Source organism: Rutidosis leptorrhynchoides, chromosome 10, assembly GCF_046630445.1.
Source record: "Rutidosis leptorrhynchoides isolate AG116_Rl617_1_P2 chromosome 10, CSIRO_AGI_Rlap_v1, whole genome shotgun sequence".
In the NCBI taxonomy this organism is placed as follows: Eukaryota; Viridiplantae; Streptophyta; class Magnoliopsida; order Asterales; family Asteraceae; genus Rutidosis; species Rutidosis leptorrhynchoides.
In genome coordinates this window covers 106352943-106376066 of record NC_092342.1, presented here as the reverse complement: position 1 = coordinate 106376066, position 23124 = coordinate 106352943, and the positions used below count along the sequence as shown (strand labels likewise).

Sequence of the window (23124 nt, the reverse complement as noted above, 5' to 3'; positions counted from 1 at the left end):
TATAGATGAGATGAAAATATGAACATTTAGTAGAGACACTTTGTGATAAATGTTTTTATTTTGGCGGGAAAACGCTCGAAGAAGTAATATATAACAATTATCGTATTTTTCGAGCGTATGTTGAGGTTTTAGCTATTGGGTATAGATATTAGGGTTTAGATATTAGGGTTTATAGGGTTTAGATATTAGGGTTTAGAAATTTAGGGTTTAGGGTTTAGATTTAGGGTTTAGATTTAGGATTTAGATTGAGTTTTTAACACGAACGGTTTAGAGTTTAGGGTTTAAGGGTTTGGTGTTTTGGGTTTATGGAATAAACCCAAAACACCAAACTCAAAACCCAAAACCCTAAACCCAAAACTCTAAATCGGGCTAAATTTTACTTCACAAAACATGAAGAAAAAAAAACGTTCATATTCTTCGCGAACAATGTTATCTTGAATGTTATTTTTGTCGATCGTTTTCCTGCCTAAATAATAACATTCATCACGAAGTGTCTCTTCTAAATGTTCATATTTTCGTGTGATCTTGATGCCGGAAAAAAAAATTCCAAAAAAACCGGAAAAAAAAATAAAAAAAATTTGCTTTCCCCCGCTTCCCCCCGATTGGTTACTTCCCCATTCATCATGCCCCTATATATATATATATATATATATATATATATATATATATATATATATATATATATATATATATATATATATATATATAAAGGCAAGTTAGATATCATACTGAAAATTTTCAATTGCTTGTATATCAACAAAAGTAATACTCCGTACAAACACCTACATGTATGAATATAACTCGACGCTTTTAGAAGCTTGAGAACAATAATCCAAAGATCCCTGACTTTTCATTATGTTTCTGCAAGTTAGTATCTAAATAGGTTAACTTACATGACACATAATCTTAAATAATCATTAAGAAACTCAGTGTCATACTTAATGAATTAATGTATCGAACAATGAAACTTGATGGCTCAATTTTTGATTTAAGCTAAACTTATATTTGAACTAAGATAACCATGACCATGTTTTGTATAATATGGGCTACCCACCGTATAGTATAAATAAACTAAATCCTAACCATGGTTGAAGCTTAAGTAGCCTAACTAACACCATATCCACAAATTTATTGTAAGTTAAATGAAAAAATAATAAATCAAACCCACATATTTAATTATCATCAATAAATTATGTACTTCAAATATAATTTATTGTACCTTGTTGTAGCACGAAGACATCCTCTAGGAGTAATTAGAATGTACAGCTTTGTCACGAGTAATAAGCTTAAGAGGCTCGAGGTTACTCTCGCCAAGTTTCCTTAACCACAAGTAAGCAGTTTGATCCGATCTCCCGGTAGCCACTTATTTGTACATTGTCTCCGATTTAAATCTATAGTATTAATCATGGCCTAGTCTTCAAGAACCTCAAACAATTGAGTTTTGAAAGTCTTAATTAGCTACATATATTTCAAAACAATCCTTGAAAAAGTTGTTCTAACTAAAGTGAAGATATTATTGCTTACATTGCATCTGTTTCAAAAAAAAAATTAAAAAAATGGTAGGTTTTTTGCTTTTGTGTGCCACAATCCGACTTACCCTTAATTGTAAAACTCTATGAGATTCAAGATACCATTACAAATTGATATCCTTTATTTATCTTTAACAACTTAGTTTTTGATTAAAATCTTTTGCTTATAATGATTGACTTTGAAATAACCTAATCGTAGCGACTATACTCTATGATGATTTTAAAACATAATCAAAACACTAAATAATACATGAATGCTTTATATATAGATTAATGGTTACCTTCCAATTAAAATCGTACTAAATCCAAACAAAAGACGATAATTGTTGTTCTCGTTTGCATTTTTTTACCCGTCACGTCTCTATACTCCCTATTAAAATTGTCTCTTGAATATAGTTTTTAAGAAGCCTCGACCTTCATCTGCATACAATTATGGGAGACAATGTCGTAAGTTAAATTAATAACCACATACATCAAGACATGTCAGTTTACATACATCAAGATCAAGATTAATATGTATAAAACAATGAGAATTAAAACGTACACCGCACAATCACCATAATAAGAAATAGAAAATTCGGTGTTTATGACTTCAAAGTTTGAATAAGTAATTAAAGAGATGAATTAATTTTCATCAACGTAACTGCCCGATAATTATGAAAGTTAATTTCAGAACTGATTTGGTAAATAGGGCCGATTAATGTGCGATTCATTAGCTACGTTCCTGCTATAAAATCTTTTAATTGATTAAATGGATTAGTTTTAATTGTTGTTACTTAATTTTTATTTAAGTTAACATTTAATAAATTGAATACATTCCGTATTTAATGGTTGACTAAAGGATTATAGTTATTATAGATCTGTTTTTAATTTTTGAAATTTGATTTTAATCAGTAGTAGTTATTGTAATTTGTAGTTTAAAATTGAGGGTATTGGTGTAATTGTTCTGGTCACTGAAAAATCAATTAGGTAATAATGTTTTCGATTTTTAATCCAACGCTTGTTATTAAATAATAAGAAAAAATGAATGGTCAAGATTGAGTATGTGGAAAAATTATTACTCAATTTAGCTTCTCTTTTAATAAGAAGAGGGATGTTTGAAATATATAAAAAGTCAACGTTGTTTATCATCCGTCTCGACCCCGTTTCAACTCCATACCTTTGCGACGCTCCAAGGTCTCGACCGTTTCGACCCCGCCTCACGTCTTTTCAAACCTTAGATACATCAGAGTGCAATTAACTCTAATAAGTATTATTGTTACATCTAGTGCTGATTAAATCAAAAGATCTTTTACTTTACGATATCGAGATAAGTTATCAACGTTATAGTCTGTAACGACCCAACCCGTTAACCATCCGAAATCGTGCCACAAAAAAAAAATTTCTGAAACAGCTGATCTGGACGGCGTCCAAAAGCTTGGACGGCGTCCAGCTCTTAAGACTGGGACGGCGTCCAGATGTACTAAAACATTCTGATCAGTTTCTCGAACTCACGCGGGCGAAAACCCGCTTCCCGACACTTTAAACCAAAACACTTTCACAATATATTACAATAGTTTAAACTAAGAGTTTTTCACAATAAAAACCGAGTTTTACGACACCGGGCCCACATCGACCCAAAATATCATAAGTGACTATTTCGACCCATACGTTTATACAAAAACATAGACCGAGCATGGGATTGGGGACACGCTACCCAATCCTAATCAAATCCAAAAGCAAGTCTTCTAAAGCAACTACGCAAGCCCGCTAGTCCCCGCGCTTACCCGAGCCACCGCATCCGTGCAATCTATAAAAATGTAAACAACGAGAGGGTAAGCTAACGCTTAGCGAATGAGAATATACTACATACATATATATGCATAAAATGAAATGCGCATCGCTAACACACAAATACGAGCCACATACCGCAATCCAAGCATAGGGCAAGCTAAACCTAGCATACCGTACGTTCACTAAGCACAAGCTAACAACACCAACAATATAGTAAGTTCGCAAACAACGTTGCGAACAATGCCAATAAGCTACAACCAGAAGGTTAGCTACATCACGTCAATACAACATTATACGTATACAATATATATATAACAACGCGTAAAACTCCCAAGGTTAACCATAACGCTATGGTGCTACCGGCTCGTGGTTCACACCATACGCAATTGAGTCATACTCTTTTACAGTGCTACCGGCTCGTGGTTCACACTCGATGCTACCGGCTCGTGGTTCACATCAATTATTTTATAGTGCTACCGGCACGTGGTTCACACTCGATGCTACCGGCACGTGGTTCACATCAATTATTTTATAGTGCTACCGGCTCGTGGTTCACACTCGATGCTACCGGCTCGTGGTTCACATCCTATCACACACACACATTATGGCACTACCGGCTCGATGGTTCATACCATAACATTCACAAATAAATACGCCATATACACATACGTATAATTATTCCACTCACAATACTACCCTTCGCCATTGGGGTTATATCTAAGTCCGCATCACAATATTAACCCTTCGCCATTGGGGTTATATAATCCACATCATACCGCGTGTGATAATGTACACACAAATTGTATACCCCGCCAAAGGTGGCCAACCAAAACGCACAACCGTGCCAATTGGACCTATACACAAGTCCATCAAATCCACCTATATGTGAAGTGAGCTCTATAACCAAGAAACACTTCACCCCGACCCGCACCCATCCTACACATACATATGCACATAGGATATTAACACTCACCTCGTCGTCTTGATGAATGCTTTTGAATAATCCGCAACGCGCCAATGGAAAGTACCTATTCCATTATCACAAATACAATAACACGATTAGGGTTGACTTACAAACCAACCCATATGACACTTAGTGCAATTTCGACCCAAATGCACTTCCAAGTACAAACCGTGCCCAAAACTAACCAATAATCACTAACACGAGTGAAAATGGTCCTAACACACCAATTAAACCCGAACACAAGTGTTAAACACGTGTCATACCCATTTTGACACCAAAACCCTAATTTTGACCCATTTCAAAATTAGTTAACCAAACTCACCCAAAAGAGTTTCACCACTTCCATAATCACTAAACCTAGTGATTAAACTCAAGATCAAACCCTAAACAACGCTAAAACGTCAACCGACCCAAAACCCGCCAAGTGACAAGAATAACTAGTCACCATAAACCCATTTCATCACCTAAGAGGGTTTCACAACAAACTAACTCAAAATCCTAACTTGAATATCAAATTTAACAAATGAAATTCGGAGTTTGAGCTTACCAATACCACCACAACGTAGCTAGGAGCGAGATGAACAACTTTAGAACCCGAGCTTTTGCGAGAATCCGACTCCTTCTTCTCCAAATCCACCTCTCTCTCTCTAGAACTCTTACTCTCTCTCACTAGAACAAGATGAGAGTGTTTGTGTGGGTGTTAGTGGAGCAAATGAGGCTCCTAGAACTGATCTTGTGGCCTTAACTCGTTCCATAAGTGAAAATACCATTTTGCCCCTCTAAAAATCTTAAAATAACCCAGCTGGCTCGACAGACAAACTGGACGGCGTCCCAATTTCTGGACGGCGTCCAGCCTTTAACATCTGGACGGCGTCCCACCATCCTGGACGGCGTCCCGAACAACTAAAAAGTCAGAAACAGGATTAGGGTCTTACAACTCTCCCCCACTTAGAATCGATCACGTCCTCATGATCCTCGTCACTTAACCAAACGGACCACACTCCACGGTCCTCAACATAAGTCCCAATCCGAACTCCTAGGCAACTCTTCCCAAGGAATCACCTTTAACAACTAAAATCGTCTCCCGCGATTTATCAAACCCACTATCCGAGCACTAAAACCATGCTCACTCCCTATCATCAGGAAAACTCAACCAATCTCGGACCGAGATATCAATCCCCTAGCGTATCCTTACCGAGTACAATGCTAAAAGTAACCAAGTCAACAACACAAAACGATGGAGACCGAACCAAACGAATCCTTACGGATAACACCAATCACTAAACATCCCTTGTAGTGCGCAATACGACCCATACGCAACTACCGTAACATCATAACGAACGGTTAAAACCGATAGCGCCCAAAACGACTATGGCAATGCTAATCCAAAGGTGTACCAAAATCGACAATTCGTCACACCTGTAACAACATGTGAGCGAAGCACGGCTATCGCATCACTAATCCTACAACATGGTTCTCACGACCCCACCATCGGTGTATAAATCAACCGATAGTTCACACAACATGGTCCTTACGTCCCCCACCATTGGTGCATAAAACAACCAATAGATCAAACCAAACGGTCCTTACGACCCCACCATCGGCGTATAAACAACCGATAGATCACAACTCAACATGGCCGAAACAACCCGAGCCTGAACACATATGGAGGATGGTCGAAACAACCCGAACCTTAGTGAATTCGCACAACCCGAAATTCACCTACCCAATCCATATATCTCACAACGAAATGACCGCACAACCCGAGTCATCGTGAATACGCACAACCCGATATTCACCACCAACGCCACATAGTATAACCGAGGATGGCCGTACAACCCGAGCCTTAGTGAATCCGAACTACCCGACATTCACTACCTCAAACTATGAGTCCAACCAACAGGGACAATCGTACTACCCGAAATATTGTGAATACGAACAACCCGATATTCACGTCCCACAACACAACTCAGGAATGGTACTCGCATTTCCCACCGGTACTCGCATTTCCCGATAATGTTACACCATACCGACATAACACTACTCCCTTGACGAAGTCAGCGGACTCGAAGATCATGCTTCACCAATCAACAACCATGATGAAGTCAGCGGACCCTAAAGGTCATGCTTCACCAATCTCAATACCGGATGAAGTCAGCGGACTCCGAAAGTCATGCTTCACCGATATAACACCTCGCTCATGATGAAGTCAGCGGACCCCGAAAGTCATGCTCTACCAATCACGTACTACCATGATGAAGTCAGCGGACCTCGAAGGTCATGCTTCATCAATCAACGCCCTTTTGGCCTCGAACAACGAGTAGCGTAACATCGCGCTCTGCTACGCCATAGTGAATCCTAACGGATACCACTAACCATTCACACACTCGAGCAAGAACCACCTATATCAAACATAGGCACAAAACAATAATTCTCTAGAAGAGAATCCGACACACACCTCCCTTAACCGAAGGATTTCACCTTGCTCACCAAACACGTCCATTATCTCTCAACGAGATTTACCACATTACCACCTTGGTGATAATTCAAATCCAAACCATAAGTACAATTTATCCGAAATTGTACTCTACCACAAACCGACCAAATTTCCGGATCTACCAAAAGCATCATCCGAAATCTCACACTACAACTTCCTCGGGCGGAAGTGCAACTCCCCCACTTGGAACTACGTTCCAATGTCACAACCCGTACAACCGTACAATGCTACCAAAGGTAGACTTTACCAACAATTGGGTTCACACGACCCATCACCATTCCTTGCTCCAACCTTGAGCATACGAAGGATTTTAACCTATCCTTAAACACTTCAAACGAGAGGTGTACCACAAATTACACAACTACACTCTCGCAATCATCCAATTGCTATAGTTTGTCAATTTCCACCTAGTCACTCATGTACCTAAGGGTTTCACTTCGGTACCCTAAGTACAATGTAACCGCAACACAATCGGAGTTGAACACCACGCTAGTAGGTATAAAAGAGGCACCTAATGTCGCGTCATATAAACTCCATTACCAACATACATCGATATTCAAAACACTCGATTTCAAGGGTTCCAACCACTCGACGAACCTCATAGTTCATCAACTTCCACATACAAGCGAACACGCGCTTAACAATCGAACACCAAAACCCATTTCCATGGCTTGGTAGAACATTTCCCAAATACTAAGGAATGCTTGGTTACACCAAGTCTTACGCCCTTCGTCCAAAAATCAATCATTACCATAGGGTACTTCCATTAGGAACGTCACCGTTAACAATAACATGCACAACACAATGCAATAACAAATCCAAACTTAAACGCCACATAAATAAATATTCAAATGACATATTTATTAAAATGAAACGTACCTCAACGTCTCCTTGCGGCATTCGCCGCCAACTCGGGACAATCCGGCTTGCGATGCCCCTCCTTATGACAATAGTAGCACATCCTGTCATCACTTCTCGGCATTGTGCACTCCCACAACTTGTGGCCCCTAATACCACAATTGAAACATCTAGGTGCACGAGAATCCACCGTGCCTTTTCCCACATTACCCGTACTCGCACTTGCACCCTTATTTTTCTTACCCGGGGCGCTGTACGAATCAACCCTCCTCTTACTTGAAGGTTCACACATCTTTGATCGCGTATACGACTTGAAACCTCTAGCCAAGTTGAATAATTCCGCAAACGATTTCGCTTGACCGCGACTAATTTTACTTTTCAAGTCATCATTCATGGTCCGATAGAAATCCCCCATTAACAAACGATCATTCCCCAAATACTCCGGGCAAAAACGAGCCTTCGCCATAAAGGTCGTCTTGAGAGTATTCAAATCCATAGATCCTTGCCGCAAATTTCGCAACTCATTACGCAATTCCCACAAATCGGCCGAAGTCCGGAACTCCTCGAAGAATTCCTCCTTAAACTCGTTCCACGATAAGGCCATAAACGTTTCGCCACCGACAAGATCGATCTTACCATCCAACCAATCCCTTGCCCTGCCCCGCAACAGACTAGTAGCGAGTCTTGTCTTTTTCTCGGGAGGGCAATCAATAGTACGAAAACACCCTTCGACATCCGAAATCCAAGTTGTGCTTACCAAAGGATCCGGTTTCCCGTCATACATCGGGGGTTTAGTCCTCATGAAGCTCTTAAGACAACGCTCCATTTCACTACTACCCCGAAATTCGGAATACTTCCTATCCATTTCTTCTCGAAACGCACTCATTTGCTCCGCAACGGCGGCCGCAACTCTAGAGTTAAACTCCTCGTCATTCGTCTCGATCTCGTTTCGCGTCGTCATTCTAAAGAATGCAAAACGATTAGTCCACGAACGTATAAAACAACACGCATAACACCGCCCCATCTTGCTCAACACTCGTCGTACATCACTTGTTAAACACGATTTGCACCCGAAATAAGGTTTGCAAGTCCTTATTACGCACACACATTGTATCCCCTCGTTAGTACAACGACCATCTTGCTCGATGATATTCGCAACGCAACATAAACATAAACATAACACAATCGTATATTAATAATATCCACGTATTAATATACACGTTAGTCCACCTATCAATTAAGGCACTAACCAAATTCCCATTCCGACCCATAATTCTACAAGTCCCGCAACAAATAAGCACACACAGAAGTCTAAGTCTAGGCACCTATCTCAAGTCACCTAAATCCCTTAGACCATGCTCTGATACCACTTGTAACGACCCAACCCGTTAACCATCCGAAATCGTGCCACAATTTTTTTTTCTTTCTGAAACAGTTGATCTGGACGGCGTCCAAAAGCTTGGACGGCGTCCAGCTCTTAAGACTGGGACGGCGTCCAGATGTACTAAAACATTCTGATCAGTTTCTCGAACTCACGCGGGCGAAAACCCGCTTCCCGACACTTTTAAACCAAAACACTTTCACAATATATTACAATAGTTTAAACTGAGAGTTTTTCACAATAAAAACCGAGTTTTACGACACCGGGCCCACATCGACCCAAAATACCATACGTGACTATTTCGACCCATACGTTTATACAAAAACATAGATCGAGCATGGGATTAGGGACACGCTACCCAATCCTAATCAAATCCAAAAGCAAGTCTTCTAAAGCAACTACGCAAGCCCGCTAGTCCCCGCGCTTACCCGAGCCACCGCATCCGTGCAATCTATAAAAATGTAAACAACGAGAGGGTAAGCTAACGCTTAGTGAATGAGAATATACTACATACATATATATGCATAAAATGAAATGCGCATCGCTAACACACAAATACGAGCCACATACCGCAATCCAAGCATAGGGCAAGCTAAACCTAGCATACCGTACGTTCACTAAGCACAAGCTAACAACACCAACAATATAGTAAGTTCGCAAACAACGTTGCGAACAATGCCAATAAGCTACAACCAGAAGGTTAGCTACATCACGTCAATACAACATTATACGTATACAATATATATATAACAACGCGTAAAACTCCCAAGGTTAACCATAACGCTATGGTGCTACCGGCTCGTGGTTCACACCATACGCAATTGAGTCATACTCTTTTATAGTGCTACCGGCTCGTGGTCCACACTCGATGCTACCGGCTCGTGGTTCACATCAATTATTTTATAGTGCTACCGGCACGTGGTTCACACTCGATGCTACCGGCACGTGGTTCACATCAATTATTTTATAGTGCTACCGGCTCGTGGTTCACACTCGATGCTACCGGCTCGTGGTTCACATCCTATCACACACACACATTATGGCACTACCGGCTCGATGGTTCATACCATAACATTCACAAATAAATACGCCATATACACATACATATAATTATTCCACTCACAATACTACCCTTCGCCATTGGGGTTATATCTAAGTCCGCATCACAATATTAACCCTTCGCCATTGGGGTTATATAATCCACATCATACCGCGTGTGATAATGTACACACAAATTGTGTACCCCGCCAAAGGTGGCCAACCAAAACGCACAACCGTGCCAATTGGACCTATACACAAGTCCATCAAATCCACCTATATGTGAAGTGAGCTCTATAACCAAGAAACACTTCACCCCGACCCGCACCCATCCTACACATACATATGCACCTAGGATATTAACACTCACCTCGTCGTCTTGATGAATGCTTTCGAATAATCCGCAACGCGCCAATGGAAAGTACCTATTCCATTATCACAAATACAATAACACGATTAGGGTTGACTTACAAACCAACCCATATGACACTTAGTGCAATTTCGACCCAAATGCACTTCCAAGTACAAACCGTGCCCAAAACTAACCAATAATCACTAACACGAGTGAAAATGGTCCTAACACACCAATTAAACCCGAAAACAAGTGTTAAACACGTGTCATACTCATTTTGACACTAAAACCCTAATTTTGACCCATTTCAAAATTAGTTAACCAAACTCACCCAAAAGAGTTTCACCACTTCCATAATCACTAAACCTAGTGATTAAACTCAAGATCAAACCCTAAACAACGCTAAAACGTCAACCGACCCAAAACCCGCCAAGTGACAAGAATAACTAGTCACCATAAACCCATTTCATCACCTAAAAGGGTTTCACAACAAACTAACTCAAAATCCTAACTTGAATATCAAATTTAACAAATGAAATTCGGAGTTTGAGCTTACCAATACCACCACAACGTAGCTAGGAGCGAGATGAACAACTTTAGAACTCGAGCTTTTGCGAGAATTCGACTCCTTCTTCTCCAAATCCACCTCTCTCTCTCTAGAACTCTTACTCTCTCTCACTAGAACAAGATGAGAGTGTTTGTGTGGGTGTTAGTGGAGCAAATGAGGCTCCTAGAACTGATCTTGTGGCCTTAACTCGTTCCATAAGTGAAAATACCATTTTGCCCCTCTAAAAATCTTAAAATAACCCAGCTGGCCCGACAGACAAACTGGACGGCGTCCCAATTTCTGGACGGCGTCCAGCCTTTAACATCTGGACGGCGTCCCACCATCCTGGACGGCGTCCCGAACAACTAAAAAGTCAGAAACAGGATTAGGGTCTTACATAGTCAGCAGCGGAACTTGAACTCGGAGACAGGTGGGGCGGGTGTAATTTTTTTTAAATATTTCGTATTCAGCAGGGACGAACACTAAAAAAAACCTTATTTTTTAGTAAATTTTTTTTTTAGTGTAAAAATTTTTGTTCTGTAAAATTCAGGGTGAACGGATACCCAACTTGGGTTACTCTATGTTCGCCTCTGGTTATAGTTATGAAATGCAAAAATGAAATGAACCAAGACAAAAATCTCAGATTTAAAACTATTGTGGTCTAATTTGAAATTACTGAAAGTATGACCAAAACAAGAACAATTGCTGAAACCTAAAACCCTAAAATCTCACCTTTCCCAGATCTCCGATACTCTCATCTCTCTAAGGTCTACTCTTTCCCAATCTATATCAATTCTTACAGTATTTCATATGCGAGTTATTATCATAAATTTTAATTCAATTGATGTAGGTTTTCTTTAGGTTAAATTCAAAATCTTTTTAATTGCTGAATCTATAATGGCTGCTAACAATAACGTGCCACCTGGAATGGATAAAGAACAGGTAATTTTACTATTATTGAACTTTATTGATCTAAATTCTTAGGGTTTTAGAATCTCTGTTGCTACAAATTGTTTATTAAGCCAAGCTAAGTTTGATAGCTTGTACTAATCATAGAGTGATGGTGTAGATTCTAAATTTTAAAGTTGATTTTTTATTTATTTATTTGATGTGTGAAAATGAAGTGGTAATTCGATATGTTGATGAATATTTGATGCTGATTTTATTTTTTGTTTGATTTGTAGATATTTGGAATGGCAGAGAAGGAGATGGAGTACAGGGTTGAATTGTTTAACAAGTAAGTATCTTTTTATATAATTTTGGGTAACTTGTGATGTGTTTATAGGAATGCAATGGAACAAAGATAAATTCTTGTTGCTGATTATATATAAATTATTGTTTTAATAGTAAAACTGGACATAATGGTGTAATTTGGAACGATTGGCGCAGTAAGCCATTGTAATTTGGTGTTTTCCGGGTCTATTCTAGCTCTTTGCTAGGATAGCCCGTTGATTTTTAACAAAATTTGGCCGTTAAAAAAATGGTGTAACTTGATTTTGGTTTAAAAAGGTGATCAGTTGAGGTCTTAAGGGCCTCAAAGGCCAAGGCTCTAGGTGCTGAGGCGAGTTCCGTTCGTACGTGAAGTATGAAAACATTAATGCAAAAAATACTCAATTATTGCTTATTCGGGACATTTTCCACTTCACGAATGTTTAAACATCACAATTACTTTACTTGCATACTTAAACTTTTTGCTTCAATGAACTCATATTACAGCTTCAATTTGATGTTTTGGAGACTTAAGCCGTTAGTATTTAATTTTTTACTACCGTTAACTGTATTAGGATAGGATTAATATAATTAGGAAATATACTTTGGCTGAGAATAGATGGACTGAGTATTAAATAATTAGCTTAAAGGATATAAGGTAGCCCATTATAGCTTTGTAAACAGGGCCTTGCAAATGTGCAATTATTTAACAGAAAACTCACTAACGCCTAGGCACGCTTTTTTCAACCAAATTTGAATTTATTGGGTTTGCAAAAAGACCTTGGTATCTTATGATCATTCGGGTTGTGTGTTTTTGTTTGGTGAGTTACTCGGTGACCAACTCATTCAAAGACCAAGTTACTCGGTCAACGGGCGAGTTTCTTGGCCAACTCGAGGAGTTCTCGGTCAACTCGGTAATCGGCAACTCGGTCAAAAACTCTCTGCAAATTGGTCAAAGTCTAATAGAACTTTTATTGGAAAATATATATTTATATTAAAAAATTTAAAAATAAACGTAAGTTAACAACTGATTCCTTCCCGAGTTGCCGAGAACTCCTCAAAAATTTCCGACCGAGTTCTCCCAGAGTTCCGAGTTCTTTTATGTTTGATGAAAGTTCCTTGGTTATATATACTTCTCATTTATTCGGCGAAAAAATGGAGTAAAAGGGCTGCCTGAAAACCTGGAAGTTGAAACAACCTTGCCTGAAAATCTTGTCGTGTTGTGCAAATAAGATTTATTATCCATGTTAATCTGATGATGTAAACAAATAAACAAGATTGTGTGCTAATAGGAGAATACTATCGACGTCCTTTTTTGTTCAGGCAAGTCATCATATAACATGCGTGTATACTCTGGTGTTGGTGTAGGTTAACCCAGACATGTTTTGCTAAGTGTGTCGAGAGCAAGTATAAAGATTCCGAGCTTAACATGGGAGAAACCAGCTGCATTGATCGTTGTGTTTCAAAATATTGGCAGGTACATTTCCAGATGTTTAGTCTCTTAACGTGTTCAAACTTTTGTTTTATTGCATGTTACTTTGAAATCACATTAAATATGACTATAAAAATGTAATTTTAAAAAGTATATGTACTGCTTCAAGGTATAAAATACTCGTAACTACGTATTATCTTTGTAAGTAACAAAGGAAGATGATATTTAATTCTAGATGGAGTTGGTTGCAAGTAGTAACCATCTCTTACAAGGCTACCTTTATAATTGCTAGTGATTATGATATTTAGCAAGTAATATTAAAATGTTGGAAAATTATCTGACGACTGTATAACATGTCCTTCCGGTTTTTCTTTTTTTCAGGTTACAAATCTCGTCGGCCAGCTGCTTGGTTCTGGCAGACCACCTATGTAAACCTTTACTTTATTATAACTCAATAATATTAATATTATTAGATAGATCGGTAGTAAAAGCCCTGGGAAGTTAAGCGTAAGTTTTGCAGGATTTTGTTTTCATGATTGATGATCATATAGATTAAGATGGATCCCCTCTGAAACAAAATTTTGACACTTCCAGAATATGTCTTAGAATGCTTTTGTGCTAAAGTTATTTTAACTAAAATTTTTGTGAATCTTAAATTGTTGCTGTATATTTACTTTTCAATGCTTATAGTATTATTTCTTGAATTAAAAAGAAAATGAAGTTCCAGTGACTATGGATGACTAGATGTTGATCAATTATAGAACCATTTTTAAGATTCTTGTGAACTTTTGGTTACCATTTTAAGATTTATGGTTTAAGGCAATGGTTTTGTCACTTTTATAGGCTTTTTTTTAAAAGGTTGCATGTTTTGTATTTTTGTCACTTTCAAAGAAAATAAAATTGTGCTCTAAAACTAAAATCTACGGAGTTTTTTTTATTGTTACGAAATCAAAAGACGAAGATAGTAGTATTTATCTCATATTTAGTGTGTTCAACACTAATTTTTTGCCCAAAAAACTATAGCTTTATTACATATTACATATTACATATTTAGTCTGTTCAACACTATGGTTGTAATATGTTCACCTAATTGAACACAACACTGGTTTCTTAGTTGGGTGTTTGTGATTGATTATGTTAGGTGGTGATAGGTGTATTTGTTTCTTTATAAGATGTCAATTATAACTAGTAATACGTTTATAATTTTATTTTATATAATTTTCATCTATTATGGTAATACAAATTAAAATATTTAAAACGAAAGCTGAAAACTAAAAACGTTGAAAAATTAAAACAGAACAATAATATTGGGACATAGCCATAGGGAATAAATTCTTTTTCTTCATTTTATATACATTTATATTATATTTACAACCACCACCGTAAAACTCAATACTACATGAGTGGTGTACGGGGAGGTGAGATGTAGACAATCATTCCCCTATCCGAGAATAAAAAATAAGTCATTTTTCCACTCCCCGAGTGAAACACTCTCAAAAAGTCAAAAGTAGAGAAAATCATCCCTCTTTATTCGACGGATAAAGAGATTGCTTCCGAGTGGACCTCCAGCCAATAAGTAGGAAAATTTAAAAAAAAAATAGTAAAATAAAATTGAGACGCCATGAAAATGGTAGAATCAAATTTCCATGGGTTTTAAATCCTGTCTGGAATTCAATTTAGGCTCTAAACGGCAATCAAGAAGCCAATAAATCGACGTATCCTGTTGACTCAAGAATAAAGTTGCAATTTATATTATATTATACTTATATTTATATTATATTTATTTATAATTATATATTATATGTATAACACCTCATTAATCATTAATATGTGGTGTCGTTTTTTCAATCTACGATCACCTAATTCACTAAATTATATTATATCTATATATCTAAAAGATATAGTTCAAATGAATAGTAACTTTTGTAATATTCACAAACCTATCTCAGACTTTTTATTTTTTTATAATCATACACTCTTTTTAATAGTTAGCTTTACAGCTCTTATAAACTTACCACAAACTTTTCTCATCTTATAATTTAACCATTAAACTTCTCATTCATTATAAATCGATCACATAATTTTTCCTATCTAATAACTATTTATTATTATTATTATTATTATTATTATTATTATTATTATTATTATTATTAAATCGATCACATAATTTTTCACTTTATTATTGTTTAAATTTTTTTCTTATTATAAATTAACAATGTAACTCATTTTTTAATAACTGTTTTATTGTTATTATATATACATACATATATATATATATATATTATATAAATAGTTTTTCCTATTTTATTAAATAGTTTGTACCAATCGTTGATGTACGTCTCATTTTATCGATTGATCATTTGGATCTTTTCTCTCGACAATACGAAAAGTAGAACAAAAAATGATGAATAATTACTTTCCGTTTATTACAAATCAATCACATAACCATTTTTGGTCTTTCATCGACAAAAAAAAAAAATGATAAATAATTACTTTTTCAATAATTAGCTATGTAATTAATGTTAATCAATGGTAAAGATCCGACGCAAAACCAGGGCGGCCAACTAATTCTATTCAATAAAAATCAAGGGAAAGTTTGGTTTAAATCTTGGTATCACTATGGCTCTGGAAGTGGAGTTTTTTTAAAACTAAAATCTCACTCATGTTTGAAAAATGTCAAATTCAAGATTCCTATAATTATTTATAACCAAAACCACTAAAAAAAACAATTTTATATCATATTGATTCTCATACCCTTCTTTTAGATAATGTACACACATTTCATTTGATAAATGAACATTACAAACACTCAATTCATAGACAAGAATAAGAATAAACATATCCACACCTACAACCACATTTCCTAGGGGCATAAATAGAAGCCAACCACAAAACTTTACACTCAGCTCATTTCTTCAGTTCAGAATCCAACGCAACCGCATCTTTAAGTGTTTCACGGGCATCGTTGTCCATTCCTAGGCTAAATAAAGCCGTTGCTTGGAGATAAAGTGCAGTCGACCAATCAGGATTTATGACCTGCGCTTGCATCGCGTCACCTAGTGCTTCTTGTGCCTTGTTATTCATCAAATAACTCAAACAACGCCTTACATACATTGTTGGCGACACCATGGTTCCACTCTCGATGAACTGAAAAATACAAGAATTCAAAACAAGTAAACGGATAAGGTTTTTCCTCTTCAGGCTAGGTTATCCCGTGTCAGTTTCTGACCCTTTTCCCTGGCCACCCAAAGATACGTTGCTAGTAATGTTTGAACACGAGACCTCTTGTGAAAAAAATCAGATCCCCAACCACTAATTTTTTTATAAGATTTTAATTTCATTCATATTATAATAGTTCGTCTTTTAGACTTTATCACTTACGGTTGTGTAACATTTAATAGCTGTCGTGAAGTCCTTGGCTCGAAAAGCGTTGTCCCCATGCTTCTTACCGTTTAATGCATCCTGTAGTTGACTTGAATACATTTGGAAAGAAAGCTGCAACAATATAATTATAAATGAAATCAACACTCATTTCAAACAAATGGTAATTGATAGCTAACTAATAGACGGTTCGGTTAGTAACCCAACACGATTACGATTGTGAGCTTAGGTCTGTCAGGGTTTATTTAAAGTTATTAAGCTTTCCTTGTAATGTATATAGTGAAACAACAAAACCTTATAACCCTATGGGGAATTAATCGTTCAACATGGTATCAGAGCGGGCAAATCCCGAGACTTAGTCGGTTAGTGACCCAAGAACAATTGTGGGCTTAAGTCACTAACCAAACCGTCTAATAAATTCATGTATGCATATATTTAAGCACGATTATGGGCTTAAATATGTTTGTTTGTGTTATATATGTTTATGGTTAAACCTCATCTGTAACCCCCTCATCGCCACTATATCCAATCTTCTCGAGTATTTCGTGTATGGCAGTTAAATCCTTTCTCACGCAAGCATCTCCGAGTGGTGACAAGTTTAATATTTGTGTTTCTGGTGCAGTTTCATTACCATTTCCCATCAAAACAAGAGATGAAACCTATTAAAATGTCACTTAATTAAAAAACTAAATAATTCAATGCACTTTAAAGTTGATCAGTTGCAAAAAGTGCACTTACATCAGTTTGTTTCTGAAGAGGAGTAAGGGCAGACACAACGGACTTTGCATTGGGCCTCTCTCGAGGTTCATACTGCAAGCAACGTGACGCTATTCTTACCAACTCGGTTCCATCATCGTTAGAGAATTGACCCTCTAAACATGAATCCGTTAGCATCTGAAAATTCTTCCCTTTAATTAAATCAAGCGCCTGCAAATACATCAAGTGTTCAAAGATTCATCACTTACATTACGTTGTAAAAGTCGCGAGTCTGGGACAAGTCGGTCGGGACCTAGGAGGCAGTGGCGGAACTTGAACCCAGATACAAATGGGGCGGGTGTAAAAATTTAATAAATTTTTCATTGTCAGCAGGGGTAAACACTAAAAAAACCTTATTTTTTGATAAAAAACTTTTTTTTAGTGTAAAATTATTTTTTCTGTTAAATCCAGGTGGGGCGGATACCCCCTTTGGGTAACACTATGTCCCCCTCTAAGGAGGGACAAGTAGGGCGTTGACTAACATTGACTTTTAGCAATAAATAAATCAAAACACATATGTTACATATAAAATATATAAAACATAAAACATAAATATTTCAAACATAGATATATAGCAAAAAAATGATTTTATAAAATATAAAAATTTTGACCTAACTTTGATCGACTCAGACCCGACTCAGCCCAACTTTGAAAGAATTTGACCTGAGTTTCTAGCGTTGACTGACTTTTAAGGCGTTTTTGGGCAAGTTGGGACGGGCTAGTCCCCAAATTGATGCGTCAGCCGACTCGACCAACTTTTACAACAGGGATTGTTACATATATACAGATCTGCAAGTAAATGAGTACTCAATACGCATAAACATGTAAAAACTTACATGACTCGGGGGAATATGCTTTCCACTAAGAAGATCAAGGAGTATGGTGCCAAAGCTGTAAACTACACTTTCTGCAATCACTCTACCTAATAGACCATATGATAACATAAGTTGGTTATACTTCATAATATCAAAGGTGGAGTTGGTCGAGACATTGACCAACGTTGAGTTTTAAATATAAATATATTAAATAAATATAAATGTTTCAAACATAAATATTTTAAACATAAATATTTTAAAAACATATCATTACAGATAAGATGATGCGGTGTTAGTTAAAATAATATATTCTTTTTTTTATAATGTTTTCTATTATTATTGTAGTTTATTTATTGATATATCTTCAAGGTATACTATGTAAGTCAGTGCTGTCCCAACCAATTTTTAAATGGGCTTGGGATTTTCGTTTACAATAGAACAAGGCCGGCCATAAAGTCGACTTTTGACCAATGTTGACTGACTTTGACCCGCCTTTTGACTTCGAAATGTATCCATGTTTGTACCTGTTCGCATATATTCTGGTGGGGTGAAAGCTAAATTCGTGCTATAGCTTTTTCCGTCACGGCTATTCTTCATTAGGCCAAAGCACGAAAGCCTTGGATTGCAATCCTGCCAGATGCGCAGTAAGAACAAATATATACACAACGGATCATAAAACAAGAAGCAGTAATTTTGACCCATTTACTTATGCCTGGTCCAATTGGGGTTAACAGGATACATATGCTGAGCATCTGAAGTCGTCCAACATGTAATTTTATTGTTACATCCTCCTAAATAGTATTATTTTTAAAAACTGGAGTATTATTGTAAAAAAAACATAGCATTTTTATAGTGGACAACAAAATGACTCAATATGTTTGAGTTGATCTATCCACCAGATTTAATCCTAATTAAACAAGTAAAAAACATCCCATTTCAGCTCGCATCCATTTTGACCTGTCACCCAACCCACCCATTTTGCCACTAGGAAAAAACTATTTACACTTTTCTTTACCTGATCAAACAAGACTCTGTAAGCATTAAGGTCGTGATACAGAGATCGACCTTTGATACAGCAGTAATCTAACGCTTGCGCCAAATACAGAGCCACCCGTAAACGCATTACCCATTTCAACGGTTGACTTTCCCCTAAATCAAGATATTATACATTTTAAGTTCAATAAAATTTTTTGTAATAAAAAATCGACAATGGACTTACAATGAAACAAATGTTTTGATAACGTTTCATGCGGCATGAACTCGGCTACTAACAATCTCTCATTTCCTTCACAACAACATCCCAATAAATTCACTAATCTTTGGCTTCGAAGCTGCCCAACCGTTTTCGCTTCATCCTAAGAACCCAATAACACTTTCACTTAATAATTCATGGTGGATATGCATAAGACCAAGTTTAATAAATCATATATTTCTGTATCATAAACCCAATTAATATAAGATCAAACATTTAAAAAATGGGCCACCATGGTACTAGTTACATCACCAGATCTGAACTTCAGGATTTCTAGGACCACCATTGACCAAATTATATCAAGCCAACAATATTCCAACCCATTATTTCAAAAATGTCAAATAATATGTACTTTTTATTTTTATTTTTATTTTTTTGGAGTAAGCCATAAGCCAAGCCAATCAGAGTTTTCCTAGTTTTAAGGATGAATTTAGCTGGAAAAAGATTCCCTAAATTATCATCTTCAATTATTCTATAATTTAGAAAACTAGATTTTTTAATTTCATTGGAAAAAAATCATATTTCTGCTTTTCCAGCTTTTTTTGAAAGTTTCTTGGAAAACATAATCATTTTTATGCAACAAAAAGCAACCTAAAATTCTTAATCTACCAAGATTCATCAAAAATCAGAAATCAACATTCAACCAAGGCAATTAAATGTATTTCATGAATAAAGACAATATTTTTTACAGCAGAAAAAACAAAAAAGACAAATGTATATCATGATTCATGAATAAAGACAATTAGTAAATTTTAGATGAAGTGACATACCAAAAACAGTCGAGTATCAGGCCAAGCAGACTTGTTAAAACGTTTAACAGCAATCAAACGATCACCATTATCATCATCATCATCATCATCAAGTTTACCTTTATACACAACATTTGGTGCTTTTTCACCATGTTCAGACACAATATTCTCCACTGAAAACCCACCAGTTGCAGCTTTAAGTTGATCTAACTTGTACTCTTTAAAAGCTGGCACCTTTAACTTATCAACTTCACCACCAACGTTCTCTGAGACATTTCGTCGATCACATTGTATGCATACACAAAACACACTATATATTACATTACATATTACATATTACATATATAAGAATATTATAAGCATAAAAATACAATCTTGATTATATACCGAGATCAGATGGGTGTGTATCGTTTGATTTGAAAATAGACCACCCACAAAATGAAAAGTAAGAACAACGAGTTGCCATTGAGATGATGTTGTTTTGGAAGAAAATAAATGTAAGTTTTATACTAGTATTAATGTTTGTAAAAGGATAGATGTTAAAAACAATACTAGTATTTTTATTTTTATTGTGGTGATATGAAAGAAAATGTAAAAAGGGGAAAGGAGATGCACTTTTTATTTGTCAATTGTCCAATGTTCCTCTTTCATGCTTCTTTTCTGTCACATAATCATCGTTCTATTAAATTAAAATATTTATTATTATTAATTTTTAATAGTATTAAATAATAGTACATGTTACATAAATCATATACTCCGTAATTGATATGATATTTGCCTTTTTGTTAAATCCATCATTTCATTACTATCTGTTTTTTGGTATTTTATTTAATCTTTGGAAATTTTAATCTAAAAAGTGTTTTATCATGTTTTATTTATTAATAATTAATAATAATAATAATAATAATTAATAATAATAATAAATTATATTAATTATTATTAATCGTTATGGTTATTATTATTAATTATTATAATTTTATAATTTTTTTTTTTTTTTTTTTTTTTTTTTTTTTTTTTTTTTTTTTTGCTAATATAGCCTAGTGATTCGTCTTTTGGTAGCCTCACAAAAATCATTTTTTTTTTTTCGAAAAAACAAAATTTTATTAGAACAACAAATGAAGTACATCACGAAATTAAGAACTGCTCGAGATAAATACATACAATCAGCTGCACACAAAACCTAAACAGCTACATACAAGTTTGAGGGTCACAAGTGTTGTAGAGGAAGCAACTAGTAGCAGCCCAATGTTAGCTCAAACTAGCACAAGCTCTAGGGTTAGAGATTCAAGTTAACCAATCGAGCTTTTCTTTTCTATTTTGAAGAGATATCCATTCGAACGATCTTAATTGAATTTCCATCAATGCGGTGGGATCATTCCATGACTCGTTTGAGAGACTTTTTTGTTGCGATTTTTTCAAATCATGTAAACACTTGTCCACTCGACTGTTTGCCATAACTTGGACTCGAACACGGATAGTCCACTAGCATTGGCACCTCGAAAAGCTTCGTTAACAGTCAAGTTCGACAAACCTCCAAAACCCCACCACGTCAGAGAAAGAGTTGGACAATAATTTAGACATTTTTATTTATGGTTTACAAATTGTTCTTCTGATATATTTAAAAAGATTTGACACTAGAAAATATTTGGGGGGTGTAATGATCATAAAATGAAGATTTAAACTGATTGCAATTATAACTTTTATATATATATATATATATATATATATATATATATATATATATATATATATATATATATATATATATATATATATATATATATATATATATAATCAGATCTCGATCTTGATAATATAAAGAATTCAAATTCAAATTCAAATATACATTATAACGCTGTCATGAAGTTTAGACAATTAGACATAGGTCTTATTCAAGCTACACTTACTCATTTTTTTGTCCAACTATTTTTAAATAATTATAGTCTCTTCAACTTAAGTTAAGTACGTAGTGTTTGCTAACAATTGTCGTGTAAACCACCATGGTGCATGAGTGCATCAACGGGTAACAGCTTGGGCTCCTCCATCAAAGTTGTGGGAGGTGGAAGGTTTGAAGACTGAAGTTCGAATCTCATTGGATACAAATACGCTAAAATAGTCACGTCAACCTCCTGAATACGGCCGACTTTAACTGATTTAAGTATGTGTTGCAGTGAGCTCAAATCCCGTAAATTAGTCGATCAAAGGTCCTAACCATGTGTGGTTCCATACACGTGATGATGTGAATATATATTTGGATATATATTATTTTGTATATCGACCCCTGTTCCTCACTTATCGACAGAACATGGCCATCTCATATCAAAACAGAACTAAGATCTTATAAAAATCTTTCATGTTAATGATAACATAGTTAAACTAATACACACCTTGTGGCATGTATATATTTAAAATAAATAAATGAAATTTTCTTTTGATGATTTTCACATAAAGCTACTTTTTATGGGTTAAAGTCAAAAAAATAATTGAATGGAATAATTCAAACCTAATCCTACCGAAATTTTATATCCAAAGTTACAATGTAAGAATGATTCAAACTTGTGTCTACTACTAGTCCTTATCATCAATATCTC

The 23124-nt window shown here is 35.8% G+C and overlaps 2 protein-coding genes across 3 annotated transcripts; one reads left to right on the top strand and one right to left on the bottom strand.

The window, feature by feature from the left end:
• Positions 1-11647: 11647 nt before the first annotated feature.
• LOC139873353 (mitochondrial import inner membrane translocase subunit TIM10-like) lies at positions 11648-14218 on the top strand. 2 transcript variants are annotated; one of them, XM_071861278.1, is made up of 5 exons: positions 11648-11706; positions 11790-11881; positions 12124-12176; positions 13517-13625; positions 13962-14218. In XM_071861278.1, exons 2-5 carry the CDS (start codon positions 11837-11839, stop codon positions 14010-14012), a joined length of 258 nt encoding a protein of 85 aa, XP_071717379.1. In that variant the 5' UTR covers positions 11648-11706; positions 11790-11836; the 3' UTR covers positions 14013-14218. The 2 variants fall into 2 exon arrangements, with proteins under 2 accessions (XP_071717379.1, XP_071717380.1); XM_071861279.1 differs by having other exon boundaries at positions 11682-11706; positions 11801-11881.
• Positions 14219-16337: 2119 nt separating this feature from the next.
• Positions 16338-21166, bottom strand: LOC139872181 (serine/threonine-protein kinase BSK5-like). Its single transcript, XM_071860016.1, has 10 exons — positions 20921-21166; positions 20555-20799; positions 19752-19887; positions 19548-19681; positions 19057-19162; positions 18554-18639; positions 17700-17888; positions 17456-17620; positions 16962-17075; positions 16338-16727 (listed from the first exon to the last, which is right to left on the bottom strand). Exons 1-10 carry the CDS (start codon positions 20997-20999, stop codon positions 16488-16490), a joined length of 1494 nt encoding a protein of 497 aa, XP_071716117.1. The 5' UTR covers positions 21000-21166; the 3' UTR covers positions 16338-16487.
• Between the last annotated feature and the right edge of the window lie 1958 nt (positions 21167-23124).

Bases quoted from the DNA above. Each gene is read 5' to 3' on its own strand.
- LOC139872181 (XM_071860016.1), bottom strand. From the start codon at position 20,999: ATGGCAACTCGTTGTTCTTACTTTTCATTTTGTGGGTGGTCTATTTTC. The intron at 19,163-19,547 runs GTAAAGAAAAGT...CGCATCTGGCAG, and splicing joins ACAGAGTCTTGTTTGATCAG to GATTGCAATCCAAGGCTTTC. The intron at 16,728-16,961 runs GTAAGTGATAAA...TGTATTTTTCAG, and splicing joins CTATTAAATGTTACACAACC to TTCATCGAGAGTGGAACCAT.
- LOC139873353 (XM_071861278.1), top strand. From the start codon at position 11,837: ATGGCTGCTAACAATAACGTGCCACCTGGAATGGATAAAGAACAG. The intron at 11,882-12,123 runs GTAATTTTACTA...TTTGATTTGTAG, and splicing joins CTGGAATGGATAAAGAACAG to ATATTTGGAATGGCAGAGAA. The intron at 13,626-13,961 runs GTACATTTCCAG...TCTTTTTTTCAG, and splicing joins GTGTTTCAAAATATTGGCAG to GTTACAAATCTCGTCGGCCA.